General features: G+C 42.3%; 2 protein-coding genes across 2 annotated transcripts; both read left to right on the top strand.

Annotated features, from left to right (window-relative positions):
* The first annotated feature begins 539 nt into the window (after positions 1–539).
* Positions 540–14,370, top strand: adora1b (adenosine A1 receptor b). Its single transcript, XM_017687933.2, has 2 exons — positions 540–1,743; positions 11,330–14,370. Exons 1-2 carry the CDS (start codon positions 1,403–1,405, stop codon positions 12,006–12,008), a joined length of 1,020 nt encoding a protein of 339 aa, XP_017543422.1. The 5' UTR covers positions 540–1,402; the 3' UTR covers positions 12,009–14,370.
* A 3,725-nt stretch (positions 14,371–18,095) lies between these two features.
* On the top strand, positions 18,096–27,394 carry dclre1b (DNA cross-link repair 1B). The gene is made up of 5 exons (XM_017687935.2): positions 18,096–18,869; positions 21,712–21,877; positions 22,464–22,646; positions 23,306–23,864; positions 25,279–27,394. Exons 1-5 carry the CDS (start codon positions 18,678–18,680, stop codon positions 25,952–25,954), a joined length of 1,776 nt encoding a protein of 591 aa, XP_017543424.1. The 5' UTR covers positions 18,096–18,677; the 3' UTR covers positions 25,955–27,394.
* Positions 27,395–27,719: the final 325 nt, after the last annotated feature.

Raw genomic sequence — 27,719 nt, 5'->3', positions numbered from 1 at the left:
CCCTGCCACACTTGCCTTGCATTGTTGGTGCTGAAGTGGTCCTCTATCTGCCTTTTGTATTCCAATTTGTCTTTCCTAATCCCCCTCTTCAGGTCAGCTCTGGTGGCGCTGTACTGTGCCTCATGACCAGACCTGAAAGCTGTGTCACGTTGCCTCAGAAGGACCTGGACGTTTCTGGTTGGAGTAGATCCGGCAACATTTGTCCACAGTGACGTTTCCTACACAAAAGTTGATGTAGAAAAGCACAGAATTGGTTTACATCTCCAGATCCTCATGCTCGAATACAGTCCAGTCTGGACTCTCAAGACCAGCTTGTAGCTGCAGCAGTGCTCCTTCAGGCCATGTTATCTGAAGTGTAGTACAATGAAGGGTACTTGCTTACAAATGAACACAGCATCAACCACAGTGATGGAACATGTCCAGCAGTTTAATGAGGTATTTTCTCACATGTTCTGCTGCTTCACAGACAGTATATAAAATGAGAACATTGGGCCAAATGAGCTGCATCATTTCTGCGTAAATGACATGTTAGTTGGCCACTCCCACTTGACCCAGCACAGAAACATCGCAGCATTTACTACAGCAGACAATAAAATGCTCACTAGAAGGCTTGTTATTGGCCCTGTAAGGACCTGCTGTCATCAGCTACACACCCATCAGCTCTGCAGTTCACCAGCAAACAGGGGCACATGCGGCTCTCACACCTTATCAGGCACCTCTCTCTCCACTCAGGCTGCCCTGAGTTCCTCAGTGAGAGCAGCGAGGGGCGCTCAGTGGGGATGTATGCAGAGCAGTGAGAGGAGGAAAGGCGCAGCTGCGTTTGGGACGGGGTCTTTTTATGTCCTTCTCAAAAGAAAATGCAACTAGCACTAACTCAGCGCTCTCTCTGCTGGATCTGAGACTTTCTGCTGAACAAAAAGTGGTTATTTGGCTAAAACGCGAGTGGATGAGCGCTATTTTGGGACGCGGCGCGCTCAGGACTGGGACTACAGCAGCAGAGCGAACGCAAACTGGCCGGATCGGGTTGCCAAAGCAGACATGAAGCCATATTTCCTCCATTTCTCGCTATTTTGGATGCGTAAGAGAGTCCACGGCGAGAGACTAAGCCCGAGTCCTTTGTTTGGATGAGGCAGACATGCCGGCCGGGCGAGCCGGGGCGCAGGTGGATGTGGTGAAGAAGCGCTGGGGTAGTTTAGTGGAGCGCTGCTTTGGACGCTGCGATGAGCTCGGCTCTTTGTTTTGTTCGCCTTTGTCGCCTCTCTAGGCTAAACGAATATGCTCGCTGTACGGGACGAGTCCTTATGACGGACGTATGATCTGGTGGGTACCGACTCCTAACATCACTTTCTCCTCAAATCCTTTATCTCTTTGAGCTTTGCTGCTGGGGGGAAGGACCACTAGAATGCCTGAAGCCCTCTCCCCTGCCCAAGCCCTCTACATGGGCATGGAAGTGGTGATCGCCGTGTCCTCCGTTTTGGGGAACGTCATGGTAGTGTGGGCAGTGAAAATCAGCAAGTCTTTGAGGGACACCACCTTCTGCTTTATCGTGTCTCTGGCCGTGGCCGATATCGCCGTGGGCGCGCTGGTCATTCCGCTGGCGATCACCATCAGCATCGGGCTCCAGACGCACTTCTACAGCTGCCTGCTGGTGGCCTGCACCGTGCTCGTGCTCACCCAGAGCTCCATCCTCGCGCTGCTGGCTATCGCTATTGACCGATACCTAAGGGTCAAGATCCCAACCAGGTAACAAGAAAAAATGGAAGCCAGGTTCTCAAGCCAGGGTCCATATTTAGTCCTCAAAGTAGGATTGATAAGCTGACCTTTACACGCTGAATGAAAGCACTTAGAGGACCAGATCTTGGATCTGCTCCCTTTCTTTGGGATGCTTGATACAAACATTAGGGGTTTGTCCCACCTTTGCTCAGAAGACTTTAGTCAATATGGTAGAACATTGCTGTGAGGATTTGATTTCAATCAGGCTTGAAAGAATTAGTGAGGTCAGGTACACTCTTTAAAAAGATGTTTCTTCAAGGGTTCTTTAGTGATGGTTTTACATAGAACCATGAACACTCAAAGAACCATCTGCATACTTAAATGGTTCTTTGCATGCTGAACTGGTGCTTTAGATAGATGGTGAACATGTTGTGTATAGTTCTATATAAAATAGGGGTCTATATAGCACCAAAAAGGGTTCTTGTAACAATACCAGAACCCTTTTTGTTGCCATTTAGAACCTTTTTCAATAAGGTTCTATATAGCACCATCTTCAGAACAGATGTGGAGTTACACTCTTAAAAAAGATGGTTCTTCATGGGTTCTTTAGTAAAGACAATGGTTTTAGATAGAACCAGGTTTCTTTGCACCTTGAAATGGTTCTTCAGATTGATGGAGAAGGTGTGGTTCTATATAGCACCAAAAGGGCTTTCTATTATTAAAAGCTTGCCATCATAACAATAGCAGAACCTTTTTCAAAAATGGTCTATCAAAAAATAATTACAGCACAAAACATGTTTTTTTAAGTGTACTAATAATGGATGGTTAATTCTGCATCATAAGCACCACTCCAGTTCAAGATATTCAAGATAATCGAAAGTGCTCCTTTAGTCCAGAGAACGCGGTTCCACTGCCCCACAGCCCATCCCATTCTATTTGGCAGTGCTTATCTATGGAGATCATACAAGCTGTGCTCTCTTAACTGAACGCCTGTGTAGGCAGTGGATACACCTTAAAGTAGCTGATTTCACTAATTGGAAGGAGTGTCTGGATGTTTCTGAAGATATTGTGAAAGTTAAAACACACAAAACAAGAAAAAACAAGGATTCTCCAAGACCAGGGAAGTGGGGAGGCATTGCTTTAAGAAGGAATTCTACAGTGGCTGATAAGATACAATGAACTGCAGCATAAAAACAAGCTGCAAACGCAGAAAACACTCTCATCAAAATGACTACACCCGTGCTGCATGTTACAAACAAGCTGCAAACTCTGAAAGAAAACGCAACTTCAGAAATGTCCATCACAACTGACATGTTTCTGAAGAACACTCAGAGATGATGGAATCATTCAAACCAACAACATAGCAATAATTCAAACATTCAAAATAGCAATATCACACCATAGTAGAGGAGCGTGGGGTAAGATGAGCCAGTTGACCCATCACCCGTGTCTGTAAAATGAAAAGTGTTTGTCATGTGACCCTAAATTCTGTTTACATTCTCCATTTTCATCTTGCTGTGGATAGAAATACCCATGTGGATGAAGTGGGAAGCCTAATCTTTTACAAATACGTTTTTTTGCCTGTCAGGGATTTTAGGGTTTTAGGGTATATTGGTTATGATCACTCCCATATTAAATAAAAGTCATTTATTTCAATTGAAAAAGTTCCAGCAGATGTTTTGAACTGGAAGTAGGAAAAAAAATCAAAGACTTTTTCAAAAATCGTGGCTGTGGCAGAACGAACCAGAGCTTTGGGGGTCAGTTTACCCACAGGTTCATCTTATCCCCTCATGTTTACAAGACGTTAAGTCAAATCTTTGGTGTTTCAATTAGTGTTGCATCTTAATAATGAATGACTGTCATTATATTTCATATTTAAGATAAAGCTTAACAGCTGTCATGCCGTGCGATTACAGACGAATAGCAGTGAAAAGCAGAGCTTGTAGCCGTAGTGTTAGTTCGTCTTCTTGTGGTTGACAGAAGCATCACTCGTTTTTCCATTTTGAATAACATTTCCCTGCACATGCCACATGTTACAGTTTGTGTCATTTGCTAAAAGGTTTGCAATTATTAACGACAAATTAAGACCATTATAAAAAATAGATAAAATAAAATCTAAATAAATGAATAAATACACAAATAGAAAAAAAACTAAACAAACAAAAAACAAACAAACACAAGCATCAGTCATTCAAAGCAACTAGTAAAGGATATTACACTTATAAGAAACAGTGATAAATTAATATTTATCAGCAGTTTGCAGTAAATACTTTAAACCCTCAGATATTATTTTAAGGGAGGTCCAATGAAGACAATGTGTGTAAATAATCAAAAAAAGGGTTCGAAGTGTTATAAAATCTTTGAATGGAACCCGACTTAACGCTTCTGATCTCACCACATTGCACAATTCTAAGATCCACTTAGAGTGAAAACCGGGGATTTCCACTTCAAAAGCATGTTTCCTAGCAAGGAGAGTGGCCATAACAAAATTTACCTCCATAGATCTCAAAGTGGGTGTTTCGGGGAACACGCTAAACAAGGCGATGAAGACATCTGGTTCAAGAGTTCGTCCCACTTAGTCAGATAAGGACAGAAAAACCTCAGACCAAAATGAGTACCAGTGAGAGACAGGACCAAAAAGAATGCAAATCACAGGTCAGATCATCACAGGTCAGATCATCACAGGTCAGATCATCACAGGTCAGATCAATACTGTTATCTGTATTAGATAGTCTGAGTTTAGTCAAACTGAAGCGGTGAACAATCTTACGTTGAATTAGTCCGTGTTTAGCACATGTGGAAGTTCTGTGCACCTTCTGCAATATGCAGTCCCAGTTCATTTGAAACAGGTTCCTCCAGCTCTGATTCCCAAAGGGCTTTGATATGCTCTAGGGATGGCATTCATAATAAATGGATCTGTCCATATAAATGAGATATTAGGCCTTCTGAAAAGGGAATAATTGGAAAAACCTATCCAAAGGGGATGCAACCGGTCACTCGGGAAATTGAGGAACTGTTTTCTTTACAAAACCATGAATCAGAAGATATCTGAAAAAATGTCGGTTTGGTGAAGTGTATTTATCGAACAGTTGTTGAAAAAACACAAATGTATCCTCAATGTACACATTTTTAAGCCATTTAATCCCCAGATTGGATCAAACCCCAAATGTGTTGTCCTTTAGTGATGGAGAAAAAGCAGGACACCCAACTATGGGACTAGAATAGCTGTAGGTCAAAATACTTCAGAAATTAATTCCAGATTCTCAAAGATTGATTTCACAATAGTGTTTTTAAGTAACTTGGATTGGGACCTTTAATCAATGAGCATATCAGGGCAGCTAGAGATGCAGGTTTTGAGGCCGAGGCCTCCGACTCCAGCTAAACTGGAAAGACAGAGTGAATCGTACTGGAACTAAAACTCTGAGTGCACAGTAATAAAATCTAAAATTCAGGAAGGCCAGCCCTCCCAGTGCTCTTTGTAAAAGCTATCTGGGTAACCTTGGAGGTTTTTTTTGTTCCATATAAAATCTAAAAGAAGCAAATCCAACTGATGAAAGAAGCTTTGTAGTAAGAAAATGGGAATACACTGAAATAGGAAGTTTGCAGTTATAAGGATATTCAGAACAATTTGAGATGTTGTTGATGTTTCTCGGCTAAGCTCTCTGTGGTCTTATCAACTTCTGTCAGTGATTTTCAGTTATAGATATTTAATCCCCTTTGAGAGTCTTCCAGAAACATTTCTGCTGTATTCTGTTGTGTTGTGACTGGTTTTGCAGTGTTTCTGAAGTTGCAGGTGTTTTCAGATTTTGCAGTGCATTTTTTGTAGTTTTTGTAGTTCAGTCCATTTTGTTTGCAGCGTGTTTATGAGTTTGCAACACCTTTACATTGTTCTGTGCTTTGGGTCTTGTAGGTAACTGTAAAAATGTCTCTAATAAATCAGCTGCTGTAAACAAAGCCATTCAGTGGTTTGATGCAAAATGGTTCACTGTAGAGAATTTACCAGCTTGGATTTCTTTACAGTAGTGGTGATAAAAAAACAGGTGTCAGAATAATTCTAATGGAAATTTAGCCATTTTATGTGTCTCTCCAACACAAATGACTTTTACAACTAGGCCAAACTTGTTTTTAAAACTATCACAAAACAAAGTATCGGGTGTCATGCAGTGTATTTGTAGCCATTCGGTGTAATAACTTTCTGTGAGGTATTAAACGCTGTAGACATCTGGTTCCCACCACCACTGCTATGAACAATTCTGACTCAGCTTCTCTTGAATGGAGCATTTCACATGAAACCGTTACACACACACACACGCACACACACACACACACACACACACACACACACACACACACACACACACACACACACACACACACACATAATCTATGCCAGTAATTGATGTATACATTTATAAAAATCCCCTTAGGTGCTTTACTAACCAGTTCTTGAAAAGCTGTAAAGTTTCTAACAGTGGCATTCGTCATGCTGCTGGCTCATCTACGAGGGACACTGAGGCAAAGGAGATGCAACTTGAGCGGAAGCTAGCTATGCAGTTTTCTTTGTGCACTGCTGATGTGTTCAGGTCATGTAGGAATGAGTGATGCAGGCTGGGAAGTGAAGTGAGACTGGCTATATTAAGACATACTTCACCTTAAGAATTTCAAACGGCTAGTTTGATAAACCCAGATTCAGCCTAAACTTGGACTAAAAGGATTATCAATTGTGAATTGTTGGCACTGCAAATTCTTCTAAATCTAGACTTAATCTCTGTGTGGAAAAGCAACTGAAAATGTTTGCACATTCTTATCTGGCTCCAAATACTTCGACCATGGCAACTTGCACATTGCATTTTTAACTGACCTGGTCATCTGTAGACAGAACATATTAAAGGACAGCACTGCAAATTTGTATGCATATCCCCAAATGACCTATATTGACGCAATCATATAACAGTGGTATTATAGCTAAAATGATGAAACCGTGAAGCAATAGTGTCAGCAGCTGCACCTTTTATGTGCTCTTTCTAGTGGGTTAATTAGAGAATACAGAGAACAAACATAGCAGAGTGAAAAAGACACAGCATATACACGATTTACACTCAGGACTGGATGGTTATCGGTGATGGACTGAGTAGCTGACTTGCAGGTAGATTTTCCCTGAACATCCCTGTTTTCTCAAGTGATGTATTTAACCCCACTGAACCCTTAACCTTTACCCGTTAGGACCCAGGACAGGGCTGTAGGACAGAAAGACAAATGAAGCAAATAACGGACACTTAATGGAACAAACAGAATACATTATATTGTTTCCTGCTAATCCACAGTCTTACTCACCATGATCCATTTGTTGACCCTTTAACCCACATTATTCACTATGAAATAAGGCAATTTAGACTAAAGGTGCAAATAAACAGAAAGAGCCATGCCACTAATTGCCCCTCAGGCTCACCTCTACCAAAATGCCACTGTCTCCTGTTTAATGGCATGACTGCCAGAGATAACCTTTTGATAAAAAATACACCATGTGCTACGCGCTCTGCAATCCAACAGCCATGAATTTCTGAGGAGCTATTGTGCTCCCAATATACTTCTCTTTGATGTGTCTGTGAGTGAACAAACTTCATGAAGCAGCATTCAAACCGAGAAGGAGGAATCATAAGTAAGTCATAAATAACAATGTATGGCAGATGAATTGGGCCAATGCAAACTACAGTGCTGAGTGCACATGAGTAAATCATGGTATAATCATTAATGATTAATTCATGATGTATTGACAGGGAATAAAATGTTCCATCATTTATTATACTTTATTAAACCCAACTGTTTTCTGCAATTCATCAGAATAAATTTATTAGGCCCCATTATGGTTTATTATCACAGACACTGGCCTGTAGACACTCAAGAGGAAGTTGCAGTGAAGGGTGACACTCGGCAGAGAATGTGTGAATAAGTGATTTTTCTTGCTATTCAATCTGATGCACAACTGAAAATGCTGCTTTGTGAAACTCAGACACACAACTGGCAACGTCTGACATTGCTATGTCTGCAAGTATCGTTGCTTATTCAACAAGATGCATCTGTAGTCATTGTGGCTTAATGAGCCAACAAGCAGAATGCACATCAGTTAGCTGACGAAAGCGAAGCCTTTTAATGATAAGGTATGTAGGGTGTTTTAGCCCTCCAGCGTCCCAATGGCACCTTCGAACGCCTCTTACGTTTTACATTTTGTTAAATAAGTTTTCACTCATAGCTCTTTGAAATAAGCAGAGAAATTCTGTTAAAAGTACTATAAAGGACTATAAGTGTTCTATCAATACCTGATTTGCACACACAGTCCTGCTTGTTCTTTCTCACCACTGAAAACAAAGCAAACGCAGTTCACAATGTGAATGTGAAGGTAACTAGAAGGGGTAGTTGGCTTGACGAAGCCACTGCTACGGAATCCCAGGTCATTGCAAGGTGTTGCTAGGCCGTCGCTATGTTATCCTAGGTGGTTAATAAATCATTAGGCCATTGTTATAATATCCCAGCTGGTCACTAAAGTGTTGCTAGGCTATTGCTATCCTATAGTCGGTGGTTGCTAAGAGTTTGCTTAGCTGTGGCTTTGGTATCCCGAGCAGTTGCTAGTGTGTGAATAAATTCTAGAACGTTTGTGAATTTTTATGGAATCTCTAGGAAGGTCACTGTAAGAGACGTCGTTTGTGCTAGTAAGATTTCCGAACAGTCCACCATTCCTTTCCCAGGGAAAACACACATTTGAACAAGCTCTGATCAGTGTCGGCTGTGTGATCCCACAAAGTTCTGTGATTTGTTCTAGATGGAAAACTGTGACTTGTGAAAATGACACAAAAAGCTTAGAATAACAACGAGAGGAAGATCACAAAGAACCACGTTGGCTTTGCCAAGACGACTTAATTACATTTAAACAGGATGACAGGAGTAAAGACGCTAGACTTCCAAAGGATAAATACATGTAGAAACAAGACGCTGTTCTAATCAAATCTAAATCAAATGTCAGCTGCGCTTTGTGTTGTTTGAATATTCCATGATGAGATAAAAAAGAAATCATCCAAAATAACATGGAATAAAAATTTGTGACAGTAATGGCCTGTGATGGACTGGTGACCTGTCCAGGGTGTATCCTGCCTTCCACCCAGTGACTGCTGCTAGGACAGGCATCAGCTCTCCCTGTGACCCAGAAAGATCAGTGGTTTAGAAGGTTTTGTTATGACAGTGATCAGATGCTCTCTAGCTTCTCCACAAAGCTGTTCAGTTATAAAAAGTCTTTTTAAGGAAAGAACAGAACCGTCCTATTCTTAAATGAAAAGTGACATCATTAAAGAAAGAACATACTGTGTGGGAAGAGAGTCTAGCATTATATAGTGTGACAGCAGTAGAGGAGAAACTGACATCAGGCTGCCAAGAAATTAGTGGTCTCCTTGTGATTTGGACAGGCAGATGTGCCTCATTAGAGGACAAGACAAGGACTCTTTAGAACCCAGTAAGGAGAAATCACCAGGCTAAAAAACAGCCAGAGAATGCTGTCGTTATGGATTTTACATGTAATGAAGTGTAGTTCATCCTTTTCTTGTTGAAGTGCAACTCAGAAAAGCGTTCCTAATCACCTGCACGTTTTCATAAAAATAATAACGTAAAAAATCAGGGCATATTTTTATAATCCACAAGGCAGTTACAACCTATTCATTTATTCAGGAGGAAAACTGACTCATCTACAGCACTGTGTGAAAGTTTCCCTCAGCAGGGAGTTTATCACAATATACATTAGAATAAAGTCGTATTCATAATTCAGATAAACAGAAAAACAATAAACAGTAACAAGAATTTCTCGGGTCCATATTTTTCCTGGACTCTTCCTGTATTTTTTAAATAAAATACAGATATTTTAGCACAGTAAAACTGGAATACATTAAATATTTAATCAAATATCAGTTTGAAATATCCAGTGTGAAATCGGATCATCTGTCTGATGCCAGTAATACTGTTTTTATGTAAATATGTATTGATAGTGATATGATTCGGATATCACTGTGCATCCCTACACTGGTCTTTTGTAAAGAAAATGGTTCTATACAGAAACATGAGCACTCAAAGAACCCTTTGCGTGATTAACTGGTTCTTTGCCTGGTGAAAAAACCATTGTTGCACAGCCTGTGCTACCCTGGGCTCAAGGAGGACAGGCAGGGAGGCAGGAGGCAGGAGGCAGGAGGCAGGAGGCAGGAGGCAGGGTTCAGTTTTGCAGCAGCCATTTTCTTTAATTCACCCAAATAAAAGCAAACACAACCAACGCTACGCTACGCTACGCTACGCTACGCTGGCCACTCTTCAGCCTTTGCTCCAGCTTTTCGGCTCTTTACTCAGTCTCTGTTGGTGCTCCCTCTCTCGCTCTGTTCCCTCTCAGCTCTTTTTAAAAGGCGCTCAGAGGGAACGAGAGCACGCTGCTCCGACTCCCCGTCACCACCCCCAGCTCGGCCGCCCGGGTCGAACGTGAGGTGTAGTGAGGTGGCCTCGCTGCGGAACAGGCGGCAGAGCTCGGGCTTCACGCTCCACCCGCTCCCCAGTCGTGGCTCTCTCCCTGCCGTCCTCGCTGAGGTTCGTCACCGCTGGGTGTTCAGCGCATTCCACAACCATCTACTGCTCATCCTCTATCAATCTGAACAACCATTTAATCACGCACAGGGCTCTGAGTCTTTACAGGTCTATATAGTACCATTTTCTTTACTGAAGAACCCTTAAAGAACCATCTTCTTGGTACAACAGTGTGGTATTAGATAAATCTCCTTCATATTGTGAAATCCCTGCTTTAATTTCAGTTTTATTGTACACCCGTTTAAGCAGCATCCACTATTTATTCTACTTTTTAAATGAACATCATTTCTGATGAATCCATTGTCACATCAACAAATTCCAACCTCTTCATTTTCAGCAAAGTAATTTACCTGCAGATCAAATTAGGCTAGAAACTGAAGTGGAATGGTTAAGGGAGTCCGTAGAGGGCCGGTACTTTTATTGTAAATTCAATTACACAAAATACACAGGGAATGGAAAAAGAAATAGCCTACAAATAGCTCCCTGATCGGAAAGCACATCTGCCTCCGTAGGGAGATCCATTTGGTGAAGTGCATGTGTAACTAAAGCAATCTTCTGGGTGATGGAACTCTGCCTTGTTTAGAGGAAGTGATTCCAGTAAGACCGGGGCTGAGAAAGGAGAGCTGTTTTGCTCTGGGGCAGGACCCTTTACAGTATCACATTACATTAGCCCCCTGGAAGCTATTAGTAGTTCTGTCAGCAACAGGGGTAGTTGGCCCTTAAAGGGTAACATGGATGTTTTGGAAACTAACAGCACGTCTCACTTGTTTGTCGGGCAGTAAGTGCATGCATACACACGTCATGACCTCGTTGGTTCTATTCATCTTTATAAACGTAGCCAAGAGGCCTTGAGTATATCAAGCATTTCAAAATATGATCAACCTAAATGCCAATATTTTAGGAAGGTTCTCCTACAAGGATATTTGCTGCAGAAACACGGGCTGGAAGATTGATTGTGAATGTCTGATGATTCCAAGGCTAAATAACATCTCTTTTCTTACTCTTGCAGCTACAAGCGAGTGGTCACTCCAAGACGAGCTGGTTTAGCAGTGGTTGTTTGCTGGACAGTGGCTTTCATAGTTGGCCTGACTCCTATGCTAGGCTGGAACAATTTACACAACCTGCAACAAAAGAACGGCTCGCTAAGCCCGGACCTCATCATCACGTGCCAGTTCGAGAACGTCATCAGCATGCAGTACATGGTTTACTTCAACTTCTTCGGCTGGGTGCTTCCACCACTGCTGCTCATGCTGGCCATCTACACAGAGATCTTCTACATGATCCACAAGCAGCTGAACAAAAAGGTGAGCACGAGCCACACTGACCCAAACAAGTACTATGACAAGGAACTGAAACTGGCTAAGTCACTCGCTCTTGTCCTGTTCCTGTTTGCGGTCAGTTGGCTTCCACTGCATATCTTGAACTGCATCACTCTCTTCTGCCACGACTGCGAGAAGCCAATGTTCCTCATCTACATCGCCATATTGCTCACTCACGGCAACTCGGCAGTCAACCCCATAGTCTACGCGTTCCGCATCAAGAAGTTCCGAATGGCTTTCCAAAGGATCTGGAAGCAGTACTTCTGCTGTAAGGAGGCTCCTCCAATCGAGACCCAAATGAGTGAAAGGCTGGACAAGGACCACTACAGTCCTCAGGCTGTAATTCCACTGGAGCACAATAACATTTGACTGGAAGCCCCAGGGGAACTCGCCAAGCAGACGGACTATGTTGGCTACTCTTAGTAACTTCTATTTTGAATGTAATTCAGCGCTTTGTCTGCACAAGCCGCTGACTGCTGTCGTCAGAGTGCCCCATTATGGAATTATTATGAAACATTATCAGTCCACTTGGAGACAAGAGGGAATGAGTAGACAGTGGAATTCAATCATACAGAGAGGGAATCTGAGAATATCCATACCGGAAATGAGGCGATTTTAATTTAATACTTATGAAAAATGTTTACTAGATCAAAGGCATCTGAGATAAAAACCACAGGGAAACTAAACTAGCCTGCAGGTATCATACAAGTAGAAAAAAAAGAAAAACACTGGAAGCTTCGCACCACTGTGCCATCCAGAATGTGCAATACTGTCTCATTACGAAATGCTATAATCACTATGAATTTTAATTAGTCAGAGAACAGTTTAATGAGTAAATGTGAATGTATACAGAAAACACTGACAGTAATACATTTAAACATTTGATACACTGAACTTTCAGTTGGGAAAACTGAGAGAACGTTAGGAATATTGAAAAAAAATCTCTATAGAGTTGTAGAGTTTTCTGTTTCCTTGTTGCTCAGCATATTTGAGCCAATAAAGCTGCAATAGTCAGAGACCATTAAGCACAAGGTACCATTTTTTTTAGGAAAAAAACCCCAGAAAACATATATGATCAGAAATCTGTGGTTTACAGCAGTTTAGACGCCACTCTTTGCTCTCATGACAGATTTTTTTTTCAGAACATTTCAGGTTTTTAACGAAATCTGCAGGGATATTTTTCCACACATCTAAAGTTCAGTCTTAGAAGTTGCATTTTCTGTTTCTCATGACCCAAATGACCCCAAACACAGAATCATTAGTTCACAAAAAAACTGTCAGACTCTTCGAGTTGAGCTGTCTTCTCACAGGCGGAAACTCCTGTGGATTGTTTCAGATCTGAGAAAGAGTGGAGCTTGATTTTCTCCTCCCTCTCAAAGATGAAAGCTTTAAGTCCTGTTTATCTGAGGGTGATAGTTTTAATGGTCTACAAAGTCTTGCACAGAGGTCAAGTGTCTCAATGTCCCTAAACCTTTTAATCATTTTTTTGAAATCCAGTTTTGAAAAGCCGTGTTATGTCACTCATCCTTCCTCACGAAAGCAGATAATCTCCTGGAAAATGAAGGACGTGTAGCTGTTTTGACTGGAACATAAATAAATGAAGGGTGGTCTCTGACTTTTGCACAGTACTGTAGTTTCATTATATAATTAATTATAATATATTTAAATAAGGGCTGCCCAGTTAACCATGGACAAGCTGAAATCAGACATGTGGCTTGCATTTATAAAGGCCACAGTTAACGTCTTAAATAATATAACCAGCAAAGTATAATACAGTATTGAGTTTAAAAAAAAAAGAACAGTGTCCTGACATTTATAACGGTATCGCTGATCCGCCCCTCAGTCTCTTTCTGAGGACCTCTTGCCATCTTTCATGGAAACCAGTGTCAATCAGAACTAGGCCTGTGTGCGTCCTATCAGTGGGCAGGGGAGGGGGAGAGGATATATATAGCGCTCAAACCCAAGCTGAGTGAGCTTTTTCCACAGAGTTGCTTATGCAGTTCAGGGCTTGTGATTTTTGTGGTTTATTTCATTACAAGCTTGATCTGAGAACTGAATCTGAGCCCAACCGAACTGCAGTGTAATTACACGTCAAGGCTTTTCAGAAGAATCAGAATCCAACCTTGACCTCTGTGTCCCTAATACCTGCCGCTACCTTACTGTGGAGTACTTACTACAAATGCCACTACTCTTTGAAAGAGCGCAACACAGACGGACATTAAAGGCAAATTCCACCAATTGTTAAACATTTCTGCATAATTAAATGGTTAAGATGTAAACAATGGGCTTCATTCACCAATCGCTCTTGAGAAGAAAGCTCTGCTTGAAACCCACTTATGCAGTTTTTATGAAGATTCTGATATTAACCGTGTTTTCTTATTTGGGATTTGTTCTCAGGTGAGAACAGAATCTACACACACTCAAGAGCACAAAGGCGTGAACAGTTCTGCAGTTTAGCCCTTTATGGTGTTGATGTTTATCAGACGGCTAGTGTAGGGTTCTCCTTTAGCAGCCAGTCCACCCTCACACACACTTATACAAACACACACACACACACACACACACACACACACACACACACACACACACACAGACACACACTAAAAGCAGGCCAAGTAGGAGGAGAACAGAGTGAAGGACACAGCATCTCCACACGTTTACTCCCTGCGGGTTCAGCCCAACACCACACATGTAATATAAGTGATTAAAGGGTTTACAATGTCACTTAAAATGTGTTATTTGATGTGTTCTTCACAGAACTTGGCCAAAGGCCAAGGATTTATATAGATATATATTTGGTTAACATTGAACCCAAACACCACACTAGGTTTAAGAACATGTCATGAATCTGACGTAGACTTTTACTCAAGATTGAATTTAAGAAAAAACCTAAACAGTATTGGTGAATTACAAGTATTTTATTGTTACTACTATTTTACCATTTAAATAAAAAGGTAACATCTGGGCTGCAGACATGTCGACTCCTGGATCCAGTCACCACCACTCGGAACCATTTCACATCAAAACTCCCTGCATGACTTTGTTTACATCTCAACCACTGAATTATGCAGAAATCTTGCAAAATTGATGGAAGTCCATTTTAACTTGTGGCCAGAGTGTAATATATCACTAGTCATAAGCTGTGACTCTCAGTGTAATTATTATTAATCACTATTAATCACACTCACAATATTAACCAAAATAAAAGCAAATGTTTTTGTCCAAATTATGCCCTAATAGATATACTCAGAGAGGATATATATATATATATATATATATATATATATATATATATATATATATATATATATATACAGGCATACGCCTTGGGGAACTAATGGAGGAGAGGAAAATATACAGGCAGCTGGAACAGGTTTTTATAGCCAGTGAAGATTCTCTTGCCTTTCAGCTATGAGTGTGTGTGTGTGTGTGTGTGTGTGTGTGTGTGCGTGTGTGTGTGTGTGCGCACAAGGGACAGAGAGTGCATGTGTGAGTGCTAGTGCCGGATGACTGCAGGAAAAGAAGGGAAGAGTCAATTATTTATCTAGCTTTTGTGTCCAGAGTACAGCAGCTAGCACTGGTTAACCTTCCTTTTTGTAAATGTTATCAAACCTGCATAATTTAAAGTGGTTGCTGGTTATTAATCCATAGTTAATTATATCATTTGAGCAGTATTATACAATTTATACATGTTCTCTACTGCTCTACTGTAAACCCCCCTAGCTATAACTTTGAAGGGAACATCAGAGTCATGTACTGTCATTTTAAGCCTTTTTTCTGCACAGGAGCCTCTCGCTGTGCTCATACTGAAAAAAATATTCTGTGAAATTTACTAAGACTGGGTGCTTCTAGAGCATTGCAGGATACATCGTCTGCACAATGACAAAAGCTCTTTATATAATGCACTTATCAACAGATGCCTCGCCCGTACACAAACAAAACAAAACAAAACAAAACAAAACAAAACAACGTGTCATTCTGTACATATTTTTTTTTTTTGTAAACATGAATCACATGAAAGACTCCTAGTGTTCCTCACGTTACTCCATGTGCCATTAAATCTCTGCCAAACACTGAATGAAGGAATCACATCTGTACATAATTTAGTAATACAAACTGGTATGATAAGTGCAGTCTGTCCAGAATTGCTTGAAAGCAACTGTGGAGTTACAATCATTTGTATATGATCTCTATTTCTGAGTAAACGGGAATAATGGGCTAATCAATCTTGCGTCTTGTTTTCACTTGGCATTACCCGTTTATTCTCTTTGCAGCAGTCTTGTGTTAGGAAATCTCGGAATATGAAAATCGGACAATTTTAACACCTCTGCTTTCCCGTGATGCTGACTGCTTTCTTTCCAGCCAGTCATTGATTGAAAGGCACTCATATCCTCTTTAACCAGAAGCTCTTAATTAGTCATTATTTATTACAGCCATTGAGGAAGTCTATTGTGTTTTCCAGCCATTTGAGAAACGCCCAGTGCAAAGTCAAGACAGATGATAGGAGCTTTAACTTTATTTGACCCTCCACTAGATGGCAATGAATTACCACGAAGAAATTTGGCACAGCGCTTGTGCTTGTTTTCTTTCTCTCTTTCTGCCCTTTGTGTGTTTTTGAATACCTGCTGGTTATTCAGAACAGTTAGGTTTTGTCACCCTCTAGTGGACTGGCAAAGAACAGCACTGTACTCTGCAACACTGCAGCACATTACGCCTAGGTATACAGGTATATGGCCAGATCTACCATAAGGATGAATGCCCTGAGGGACTAAAGGAAAAGATTTTTTCCCAAACATTCTTCACTATTAAACAGTTAAAAGTCATTCTGAGTTGTTTGATGTGAAATAAATTTGCCCCAAATTGTTCACAGCGGTGGTGATGGGAACCAGACGTCTGAGGGGTCTAAGGCTTCTGAAAGATCCTTCACACAAAGTTATCAGCTGAAATGGTTCCAGATATGTTGCCTGATGTCTACGACACTGCTTTAGTTTGGAGGTTTTGGTCTATTGTGTATTTGTGTCAGTTACATGCGTGTTCAAATTCTAAATTGTCTTCAGGAGAAAATGTTTTGTTTTTTTTTAATCTACTGTTTCACCGTTATTAATGTACATATCCTCGCTGTCTGAACAAATCCTTATTGCCGAACTAGTAACAAGTAAAAAACATGATTAACTTATAAAGAGGGTCAATGAAATGTTTTTTCCATTTCATTTTGGATCTTTTCCATTGGTCCTTCCATCATGAAATTTCCCAGCGGTAACAAAGCTTTTAAAATTATGCAAAATAAAAAAGTGACTATTAATACTGATGGAACAGCTGTGGTGGTTTTGGATAGTAAACAAAATAGTTCTAAATGCATTGTGGAGACTGTGACACCCGGTTCCTATCACCACCACTGTGAAGAAATCAGAGTTAGAAGGTTTCTCTACAGTGAACACTTTCACATCAAATGACTTAAAATGACCTAAAATTTCAGTGAATTATGAGAAAAATCATTTAAAGCATCAACATTGTGGAGAAAATGCGCTGTTGTTGGGATTGAAAGTCTTTGCGAGGCAGTGGTCAGTTTAAATATTTGATGTAGAACGAACAGGAAAAGTCTGTCAGAAGAACAAGGTTAGCCGTGAATAACAATCTGGTTCCTGTCAATGAAGAGGAAGAGTGTTACATATGCAGAGTTGCGGGGATGGGGCAGCATAACTCTAATGCCCAGGGCAACCAACAGACCTTAATCTGACCCTGCCTATATACTTTAAGCGCAAACATACCAAATCCTGAGCCACTTACTTCATGCATGAACTGAGCTGCCAGTTTATTAGGCACCTATACTCATTGGCCGTCTGAACAGACGCACGGACCCTATATGTGCGCTTTGTATATATCAAATTACTGACAGTAGCCCGTCTGTTACTGCACCCACTCTGCCCCACCCATCAATAGAAAGGGGCCGTTATACTCAGCACAGTGGGGATACCAGCAGGGCAGTATCACGGTGTGTGTTGTGCTGGTATTAATGGATGTCTAGAGAGGCCATGTAGTAGTTCTAATTTTCAGGACTGTTATCTTGAGATCAACACTTGACTGTCTTGTGATCTCAAGATCACCCAGTTAAATCAAGAAAAAAATATATCTTGAGATACTAGACATCTTGACTCAGTTTCAACTCATCAGGACCCCAACACACCCATATGTGTAACTGAGTGCATTTATACTGAGCATTACGGAGAGGTGGAAGCACCACGCACGATATCAAACATAAATACGTTTCGTCTTGCTGCTCTGCTCTGTGCTGCTGTGTTGTGCTGCTCTGCTCTGTGCTGCTGTGTTGTGCTGCTCTGCTCTGTGCTGCTGTGTTGTGCTGCTCTGCTCTGTGCTGCTCTGCTCTGTGCTGCTGTGTTGTGCTGCTCTGCTCTGTGCTGCTCTGCTCTGTGCTGTACTGCTCTGTGCTGCTGTGTTGTGCTGCTCTGCTCTGTGCTGCTCTGACTTTTTGTGTACTGTCTCTTTAAATTAGCGCGTCACCGTAAAGGGAGCAGCTTTGTTTTGGCGGCCCAACCAAATGAAAGAAAGCGGGAGCGCTGCTCGTCTTTCGGTCCCACATTAGGAGCTAAACCCGGGGTTAGGTGTGATTTAGAAGCAGCCCGGCGATATTAGACCGCGGACATTCAGAAGATCAAGACGCAGCGCGTGCGTAGCGCTGCCGGCTAACGCTAAGTACTGACGCTGGCGCAGAGCTAGCCTAGCATAGCGCGGTGCAGTTCTGGTTCTGGTTCTGCGGGTTTTTATCGAACAGCCGCCACGGGGCAGTTAGCTGGGCTTGTTTAGCCTAGACTAACAGTAACAACGCAAGCCCGCTTTCTCCTCGTGTAGCCGAGCGCCGGCATGCGGCTCCGCGGCTCCGGCCAGCCGCCCCGCCGCGCCGCCTCACTCGCCGCTCTTCGTGTCCTGCGCAGCCGGTTTGCTCGCTGAGCGGCGGATCCGACACGGGAGGTTCAATGTCCTGAGCTTCGCGTTGCCTGTCGACGCTTCACACCAGTAGAGATGAACGGGAAGGTCATACCCCACACGCCCATCGCAGTGGACTGCTGGCAGCTGCGAAAGTGCCACCATGTCCGGCTCTTCTTCCTCTCCCACATGCACACGGATCACACCTCTGGCCTCACGTCCACCTGGAGCAACCGGCCCATCTACTGCTCGCCTGTCACAGCCGAACTCCTAAAGCTCAAACTGCAGGTGAGGACTGAGCTCCTACCCACAAGGCAGTCAGTGCTCAGTGGTGCCCTAGCAATTCACTGAAAATCACTGTAGGGGTCGGTGTAGTGTAGTGGGTATATAGGGGTTGGTTAGTGTAGTGGGTATATAGCGGTCGGTGTAGTGGGTATATAGGGGTCGGTGTAGTGTAGTGGGTATATAGGGGTTGGTTAGTGTAGTGGGTATATAGCGGTCGGTGTAGTGGGTATATAGGGGTCGGTGTAGTGTAGTGGGTATATAGGGGTTGGTTAGTGTAGTGGGTATATAGGGGTCGGTGTAGTGTAGTGGGTATATAGCGGTCGGTGTAGTGGGTATTTAGGGGTCGGTGTAGTGTAGTGGGTATATAGGGGTTGGTTAGTGTAGTGGGTATATAGCGGTCGGTGTAGTGTAGTGGGTATATAGCGGTCGGTGTAGTGTAGTGGGTATATAGTGGTTGGTGTAGTGTAGTGGGTATATAGCGGTCGGTGTAGTGTAGTGGGTATATAGCGGTCGGTGTAGTGTAGTGGGTATATAGTGGTCGGTATAGTGTAGTGGGTATATAGTGGTCGGTATAGTGTAGTGGGTATATAGGGGTTGGTTAGTGTAGTGGGTATATAGCGGTCGGTGTAGTGTAGTGGGTATATAGGGGTCGGTGTAGTGTAGTGGGTATATAGGGGTCGGTATAGTGTAGTGGGTATATAGGGGTCGGTATAGTGTAGTGGGTATATAGGGGTTGGTTAGTGTAGTGGGTATATAGGGGTCGGTGTAGTGTAGTGGGTATATAGCGGTCGGTGTAGTGGGTATATAGGGGTCGGTGTAGTGTAGTGGGTATATAGGGGTTGGTTAGTGTAGTGGGTATATAGCGGTCGGTGTAGTGTAGTGGGTATATAGCGGTCGGTGTAGTGTAGTGGGTATATAGTGGTTGGTGTAGTGTAGTGGGTATATAGCGGTCGGTGTAGTGTAGTGGGTATATAGCGGCCGGTGTAGTGTAGTGGGTATATAGTGGTCGGTATAGTGTAGTGGGTATATAGGGGTTGGTTAGTGTAGTGGGTATATAGCGGTCGGTGTAGTGTAGTGGGTATATAGGGGTCGGTGTAGTGTAGTGGGTATATAGGGGTCGGTATAGTGTAGTGGGTATATAGGGGTTGGTTAGTGTAGTGGGTATATAGGGGTCGGTATAGTGTAGTGGGTATATAGTGGTCGGTGTAGTGTAGTGGGTATATAGCGGTCGGTGTAGTGTAGTGGGTATATAGGGGTCGGTGTAGTGTAGTGGGTATATAGGGGTCGGTATAGTGTAGTGGGTATATAGGGGTTGGTTAGTGTAGTGGGTATATAGCGGTCGGTGTAGTGTAGTGGGTATATAGGGGTTGGTGTAGTGTAGTGGGTATATAGTGGTGGGTGTAGTGTAGTGGGTATATAGGGGTCGGTGTAGTGTAGTGGGTATATAGCGGTCGGTGTAGTGTAGTGGGTATATATGGGTCGGTGTAGTGTAGTGGGTATATAGGGGTCGGTGTAGTGTAGTGGGTATATAGGGGTCGGTGTGGTGTAGTGGGTATATAGGGGTCGGTGTGGTGTAGTGGGTATATAGGGGTCGGTGTGGTGTAGTGGGTATATAGGGGTCGGTGTGGTGTAGTGGGTATATAGGGGTCGGTGTGGTGTAGTGGGTATATAGGGGTCGGTGTGGTGTAGTGGGTATATAGGGGTCGGTGTGGTGTAGTGGGTATATAGGGGTCGGTGTGGTGTAGTGGGTATATAGGGGTCGGTGTGGTGTAGTGGGTATATAGGGGTCGGTGTGGTGTAGTGGGTATATAGCGGTCGGTGTGGTGTAGTGGGTATATAGGGGTCGGTGTGGTGTAGTGGGTATATAGCGGTCGGTGTGGTGTAGTGGGTATATAGGGGTCGGTGTGGTGTAGTGGGTATATAGGGGTCGGTGTGGTGTAGTGGGTATATAGCGGTCGGTGTGGTGTAGTGGGTATATAGGGGTCGGTGTGGTGTAGTGGGTATATAGGGGTCGGTGTGGTGTAGTGGGTATATAGCGGTCGGTGTGGTGTAGTGGGTATATAGGGGTCGGTGTGGTGTAGTGGGTATATAGGGGTCGGTGTGGTGTAGTGGGTATATAGGGGTCGGTGTGGTGTAGTGGGTATATAGGGGTCGGTGTGGTGTAGTGGGTATATAGGGGTCGGTGTGGTGTAGTGGGTATATAGCGGTCGGTGTGGTGTAGTGGGTATATAGGGGTCGGTGTGGTGTAGTGGGTATATAGCGGTCGGTGTGGTGTAGTGGGTATATAGGGGTCGGTGTGGTGTAGTGGGTATATAGGGGTCGGTGTGGTGTAGTGGGTATATAGCGGTCGGTGTGGTGTAGTGGGTATATAGGGGTCGGTGTGGTGTAGTGGGTATATAGGGGTCGGTGTGGTGTAGTGGGTATATAGCGGTCGGTGTGGTGTAGTGGGTATATAGGGGTCGGTGTGGTGTAGTGGGTATATAGGGGTCGGTGTGGTGTAGTGGGTATATAGGGGTCGGTGTGGTGTAGTGGGTATATAGGGGGCGGTGTAGTGAAGTGGGTATATAGGGGGCGGTGTGGTGTAGTGGGTATATAGGGGGCGGTGTAGTGAAGTGGGTATATAGGGGGCGGTGTAGTGTAGTGGGTATATAGGGGGCGGTGTAGTGAAGTGGGTATATAGGGGGCGGTGTAGTGTAGTGGGTATGTATTATGCCATGAATGTAAATGTAAAAATGACATTGTGGTCAATCTGGAAATGTACAATGAAATTTCCTAATATGACGGAAATCCGTCACAGAGTTGTTCCAGTTGTTGCTGTTAAATCAGATCCGGTTTTCTTTAACAGGTGAATGAGAAATGGGTCCATGCTCTGGAGGTTGGGGAGCCGCACATGTTGCCGCTGGATGACATTGGGAAAGAGAAGCTGTCCGTTACTCTCATCGATGCGAACCATTGTCCGGGTGCAGTTATGTTCTTCTTTGAGGGCTACTTTGGCTCTATTCTGTACACTGGTAAGAGTTTCCTTTGCCTAGCCTTTCAAAGTATTTTTAATCAGCTCTACTTCTAAATCTAGTTTTTTGACTCAGTTTGCCTTAAATAAAAAAAATAATCACAATGGTATGTAGACACCTGTTCATCCAACATTTTATTCATAAATCAAGGATATTAATAGGGAGTTTGTCTTCTGTTTACTGCATTAACAGCTTCTACATGTCTACATACACCTTAAGCTATCTTTTGGAACATTGCTGTGATGATTTTATTGCATTCAGCCACATGGGCTTTTGATTCTGGCAGTATCGGAGCAGTGCGCGTGTGTGCGTGTGTGCGTGTGTGCGTGTGTGTGCGCGTGTGTGCGCGTGTGTGTGTGTGTGGAATTGAACACCATTGTCAGCAGTGGGTTGTTGGATTCCTTGGTTACTTGTGGCCGTGTTTTTGTTACAATATCCATTATAATATGACTGTTTGAGTTTTTTAACTATAATTTTGAAGGAAAACGTGACTTAATAGTTATTTTTCACTAGTGTAGCATTAATACGTGATAAAATAATGACTTGCACTTTCAAGCTCCTTGCCCGTTCTTCTATTTTATAACAGGGGATTTCCGCTACACTCCTTCGATGCTGCGTGAGCCGTGTCTCAGAAACAACACGACCATTGATGTACTGTATCTGGACAACACCAACTGTGACCCCACTCGCTCTCTTCCTTCTCGACAGCGAGCCTGTCAGCAGATAAAAGAGATTATACGAGGCCATCCAAACTACACTGTGGTCATTGGTGAGAATTTAGTGTCTATGTATTTGTATTGTGGCACATTATTAATAAGTTCTGATGCACTTATAATTGTTGCTGAAGAAGAAGGAGTAAGATGTTCATAATCTGATATTTTGTACTATTAATTATGCGTCTCTCTGATATTTTATGAAATATATCTTATGGGGCATGTTTGAGATTTGTGGCATCACTTAAACTTGAATGCTGAGTTACGAATATATTCATCTAAAATTTTGTCTGACTACTGAAATTGTCTTTTTTAATAGTCAAAAGCCTGAAGAGCTGACTAATTGTAATCATTAAAAAAAATAAATTCCACAGAACAAAAACCGTAACAGAAAAATTATATAGAACTTTTTTGAGCATTTGTTCCGTCTAGTAGGTTCCTATCTAAGGTGACTGAAGTCTGGACATTTGGATAATACAGTGGTTCCTAATCCGGTCCTGGATAAGTGCTGGCCTGCATATTTCTTCCTCTGCCCAAACACAGCCGCTCACTAACAGTCAAACAGTAATCAGTTAATTAATAAGCCTTTCCTTTACTGAAGTGGTTGTGTTGGAGCACTGAAAACATTCAAATGTGCAAAGCAGGTGTTCTCCATGACCAAGTTTGGGAACCAAAAATAAAAGAATAAAAAAGTATTTTATCTTTCTGCCCACAGGTTTGTATGCTCTTGGTAAGGAGTCTCTGCTTGTGCAGTTGGCCATCGAGTTTAAGACGTGGGTAGAGGTGGATGTGGAGCGTCTGGAGACTCTTCGTGTCCTGGAGCTTCCAGATGTGTTCACTACTGAGCCTGGTGCAGGGCGCATCCGAGCGGTAGCTCAGTCTGAGATCACTGCTTCCAACTTGCAGGCCTGGAATAAGGAGCAACCGACCATCGCTATACTCCCAACTAGTCGCCCTGTGGTGTCCTGCCACCCAAACGTCTATGTTGTGCCCTATTCGGACCACTCCTCCTACCAGGAGCTGGAGGACTTTGTCTCAGCTCTGCATCCAGTCTCACTGGTGCCCATCGTGGGCAGCTGCATGCCTTACTTTTCCACCCTGTTGAGCCCACGGAGGAAGCGCCGGGACATGGTAGTACCCGAATCAGTTCAGCACTACATGATGGCAAGGTCTAACCATCAGCTTTTTGATTTCGGCACGACTAGTGTGCACCACCGTCCTTTGCGTCCAGTGCCTCGAGGAGTGGTGTTTGAGTCACCCAGACAGAGACCCAGGTAACGATAGACAATATGATTATTGTTATTGTGTTGTCATTACTATGATAAATTATGCATTTCTGATTACATTATATGTAATGTCAGCACGTCTGGAAGTATTTCTGGAACACTCAGCTAAATGTATCATGACCGATATTTTGACCAATAAGAGAGAGCCTGTGAGTAGAAACCTCTACAGTGCATTAGAACTACACATGCAGTTATGCAGTAACAAGAAGCTGATTGGATGTCAGTTCATTATGTCGTTATTTCTACCACTTGTAAGTAAACGCTTCAGCTGCCCGTATCCAACAGGGTTTTGGTTTTTTGAAATTAGTTATTAGTGGTGATACATTTTGAGCCTTTAGCAGTATTTATATGCTTCATCAAACTAATTTTAAAAAGAGGAAAATACAGTATGCAGTGTAATATTGGCCCTTATGTATAATATATATAGCCTTTTGCAAATGTGGTACTACTGTTTTGCCTGTGCCTGTTCATTCTGAGTTGTTCTTGAACCTTTGAAAAACTAAATATTATGATCTACACTGTGTAGATAAAAGTATGTGACCGTCACACCTATAACAGTTGTTTGGATAACCCATTCCAAAACCACAGGCAATAATTTGGAGTTGTTAATCCACATCTAAAATATCTTTGTTTCGATGACGTTACCTTTTCCTGGAACTAACTTATCTGAAAAATGGCCCCAGGCCATTATCCTTGCTCTGCCAAACCTTACTGTTAACACTATGAATCCTGGTAGGTAGGTTCTACTGGAATCTGCCAAACCCAGATTTGTCCATCAGATGCCAAATGGTGAAGTGCAATTCATCACTGAGTAGAACATGTTTTCACTACTACAGAGTCCACTGTAACCACTCCAGCCAGAGCTCGACGTTGCACTTGACCTTAGGCTCGTGCACAGCTGTGAAGCTCCCAACGTGCAGTTCTTGTGCTGATGTTGCTTTCAAAGGCAGTTTGGAACTCTGTAGTGAGGGATGCAACAAAGGATAGGAGGCATTATTTTACGTGCTTCAGCACTTGCTGCTTCTGCTCTGTAAGTTTGCATGTTGTGCCATTTCACGCCCGAGCAGTTATTACTCCTAGACGCTTCTATTTCAGAGTAGTAGTGCTTATAGTTGAGTTGACGGGCAGATAGAGCAAGACAGAAATTTCACAATCTGACTTGTGAGAAAGGTGGGGTCTTATGACATTCAAACTCACTAAGCTCCTCAGTATCATTAATTCTACTGCCAGTGTTTGTCTATGGAGATATGCATGACGGTGTGCTTGAGTTTATACACCTGTAAGCAATGAGTGTGGCTGAAACTCCTGAATCCAGGCCATAAAGTCTATATTTTGTATTAGGAAATTGTCTTCAAATATTGTTATGTCATATTTTTTTTTTTTTCATATCACCCACCTTTAGACCCAGGCTTTCCAGACATGAAGATGGGGACTCAGATGCTATGGAGGTGGATGACGGTGCAGCGGACGCCGATTCTGAAGTAGATACAGACTCAGATTGCATCCTGTTGGACATGAGCACTAATCTCAATCATGATGTTACCCCTCCACGGCGTAAGGGTCTAGGGCTGGTTCGAGTTGTGTCTGATGACGCCATCACTATTGATAGCATGCCACTAGATGTGAATGAGTCCCTCCTCGTCATTCAAAACATAAAGTCCCCCAGTACTAAAAGCACAAGCGACACTGAGAGCTTACGCTGTGACTGTGTCACTGCCGTGACCCCTAACCTTCAAAACACAAAGAAGAGAAGCCCCCAAATGGGAAGCACTAACTCCAGAAAGGTGTGCTCGTCATTGGACAGCATTAATCTTCATGACAGCACCTGCATGACCGCTTTAGCGGCCTTAACACCAGTTGAAATGCAGCCTGACTCATCTGACCACTCGTATACGAGTGAGAGAGAGCACATAGAGCAGTGGCTACTTGATAACTTCACTGTTCCAGAGGAAGAATTTGTAAGTCAATATGGGGTCTATCAGGGTTTACATGAGATGTTTCCACTCACTCCGGTCAATATGCCAAAACCAGAAGGTGATCATTTTGAAGCTGCAATACAGAGATTGAAATCAAAATAGCCACTTATGTGAATGCATAACTCTGCAGTATTATTAAGCAGCAACACCGTACACGGCTTTCATCACTGTCCTGACAGGATCTCATAACTCTTGATTTCTTAAAAATGTTTTTATTATTTGAAAACAACAGCTGTCCCTTTTATCATGTGAACACCTTATGTGAATGGACCAATGGAAATGGGCTACAATTACTTATTACATGAACTATCATTAAAAAAAACTGAATTTTCTCACTTATTTGAACCAAATGTTTTATATAGTATGTAAACACAGAGTTCACTGTTTTTGTGATGTCATGAAAACCAACCATATAGCTCCACCTTTTCTGTCTTTAGCCATTTAGCCCTGCTCTTGTTGAATTTATAAAGAGCCTCACTGCTTTTTTAATAAGGCACACTACGTGGCAGCCAGTCGAAACAGAGCTCATTTACATAAGTCAGTCAAAAAGACACAGTAACTTAAACAGCTTGTTTAAAGAATAAAAAGAGCTTGCAAACTCTGTTATAAGCGTCACAAATGTTATAAGCGAACTGCAGTAAAATTAGAGTTTAGAATCTGTGAGCTTTTAAAAGTGAGGAATGTTTTTTCTTCTCCTATAAATTTGTCTTTTCAGCAAACGTGTTTTGTTCTTACAGCAATTGTTTGCAATGTGCATGGATACAAATATAATAGTTGTGTGCTAAATTGTACTGCAGTAGGTATGTGGTTGAATATGGATGGTTAGTGTAGTGGGCAACGCCTCTGCCTTCTACGCTGTAGACTGGGGTTCAGTCCTCACCTGGTAAGCCCCCTACACTATACCAATGAGAGTACTTGGGCAAGACTCCTAACACTGCCTTCGCCTACCTGTGTAAAATCATCAAATTATAAATCGCTCTGGGTAAGAGCGTCTGCCAAATGCCATAAATGTAATGTAAATGAAGTATGATGCCCCTTTGTTCTGTATTTTGTTAAAAGAATGCCTGTGACTTGTCTCAATATGTAATTTATTTTCATTACTGTTCAAGCACTTTAATTTGTCATCTTTCCCTAAGTGTGTACTCTAAAGGTATTGTAGCTTATGCAAGGAAAGCTCACTGAGTGTCTTTTATTTTTAAGCCGTTCACATTTAATGTTCTCTTTAGAAGTAAATGAACCTACTATGATGTTCACTCCATCCTAAAGCTCACCGAAGTGCAGTGTTTTACATCATGCCTTTTAATACTGAATTATTTAGTGTTCTCTGGTGATTTTGTGATGTAGCATCATGTAGCACTGTTATAAACATGATCTCCTGCATTTTTCCTGCATATGGCAACATCATGTTTTTGGTTCCTACTATATATGTAGTATGTTAGTGTGGTGGCAGGATGGAGTTTTAATGGTTGCCTTTGTAAAGTTTGCAAACCACTATGGTATTTAAAATGTCAAGAATAAAGTTTGCTCTCCATAGTCCTTTAATGTTTATGTCCTTTTCTGATTGATTTAGTCAAGTATAAAATTGTGAACATTTTCCTGATTGTTCCACAACATTCATGTCTGAGGAAAAAAAAATAGTATGTAGAAAATTCAAAAAGGAAATTTCAGGTAAAAACTTTGAGTTTGAGTTGTCTAGAACTGTTGCTAAGTAATCTTTGAACTTTACACTGGTAACAATGTGTATAGGCCTTTTTTTCTTTGGCCTGGAGAACATCATGGCCATTATTTTCATAAATTATCAGACGGGTCGTTTTCCTAGACCACAGCACGTTTCCACTATGCTTCATTCTGTTTTAGATGAGCTTGA

Source organism: Pygocentrus nattereri, chromosome 28 (genome assembly GCF_015220715.1).
Source record: "Pygocentrus nattereri isolate fPygNat1 chromosome 28, fPygNat1.pri, whole genome shotgun sequence".
Taxonomy (NCBI): Eukaryota; Metazoa; Chordata; class Actinopteri; order Characiformes; family Serrasalmidae; genus Pygocentrus; species Pygocentrus nattereri.
This window is presented reverse-complemented; position numbering and strand designations above follow the sequence as displayed.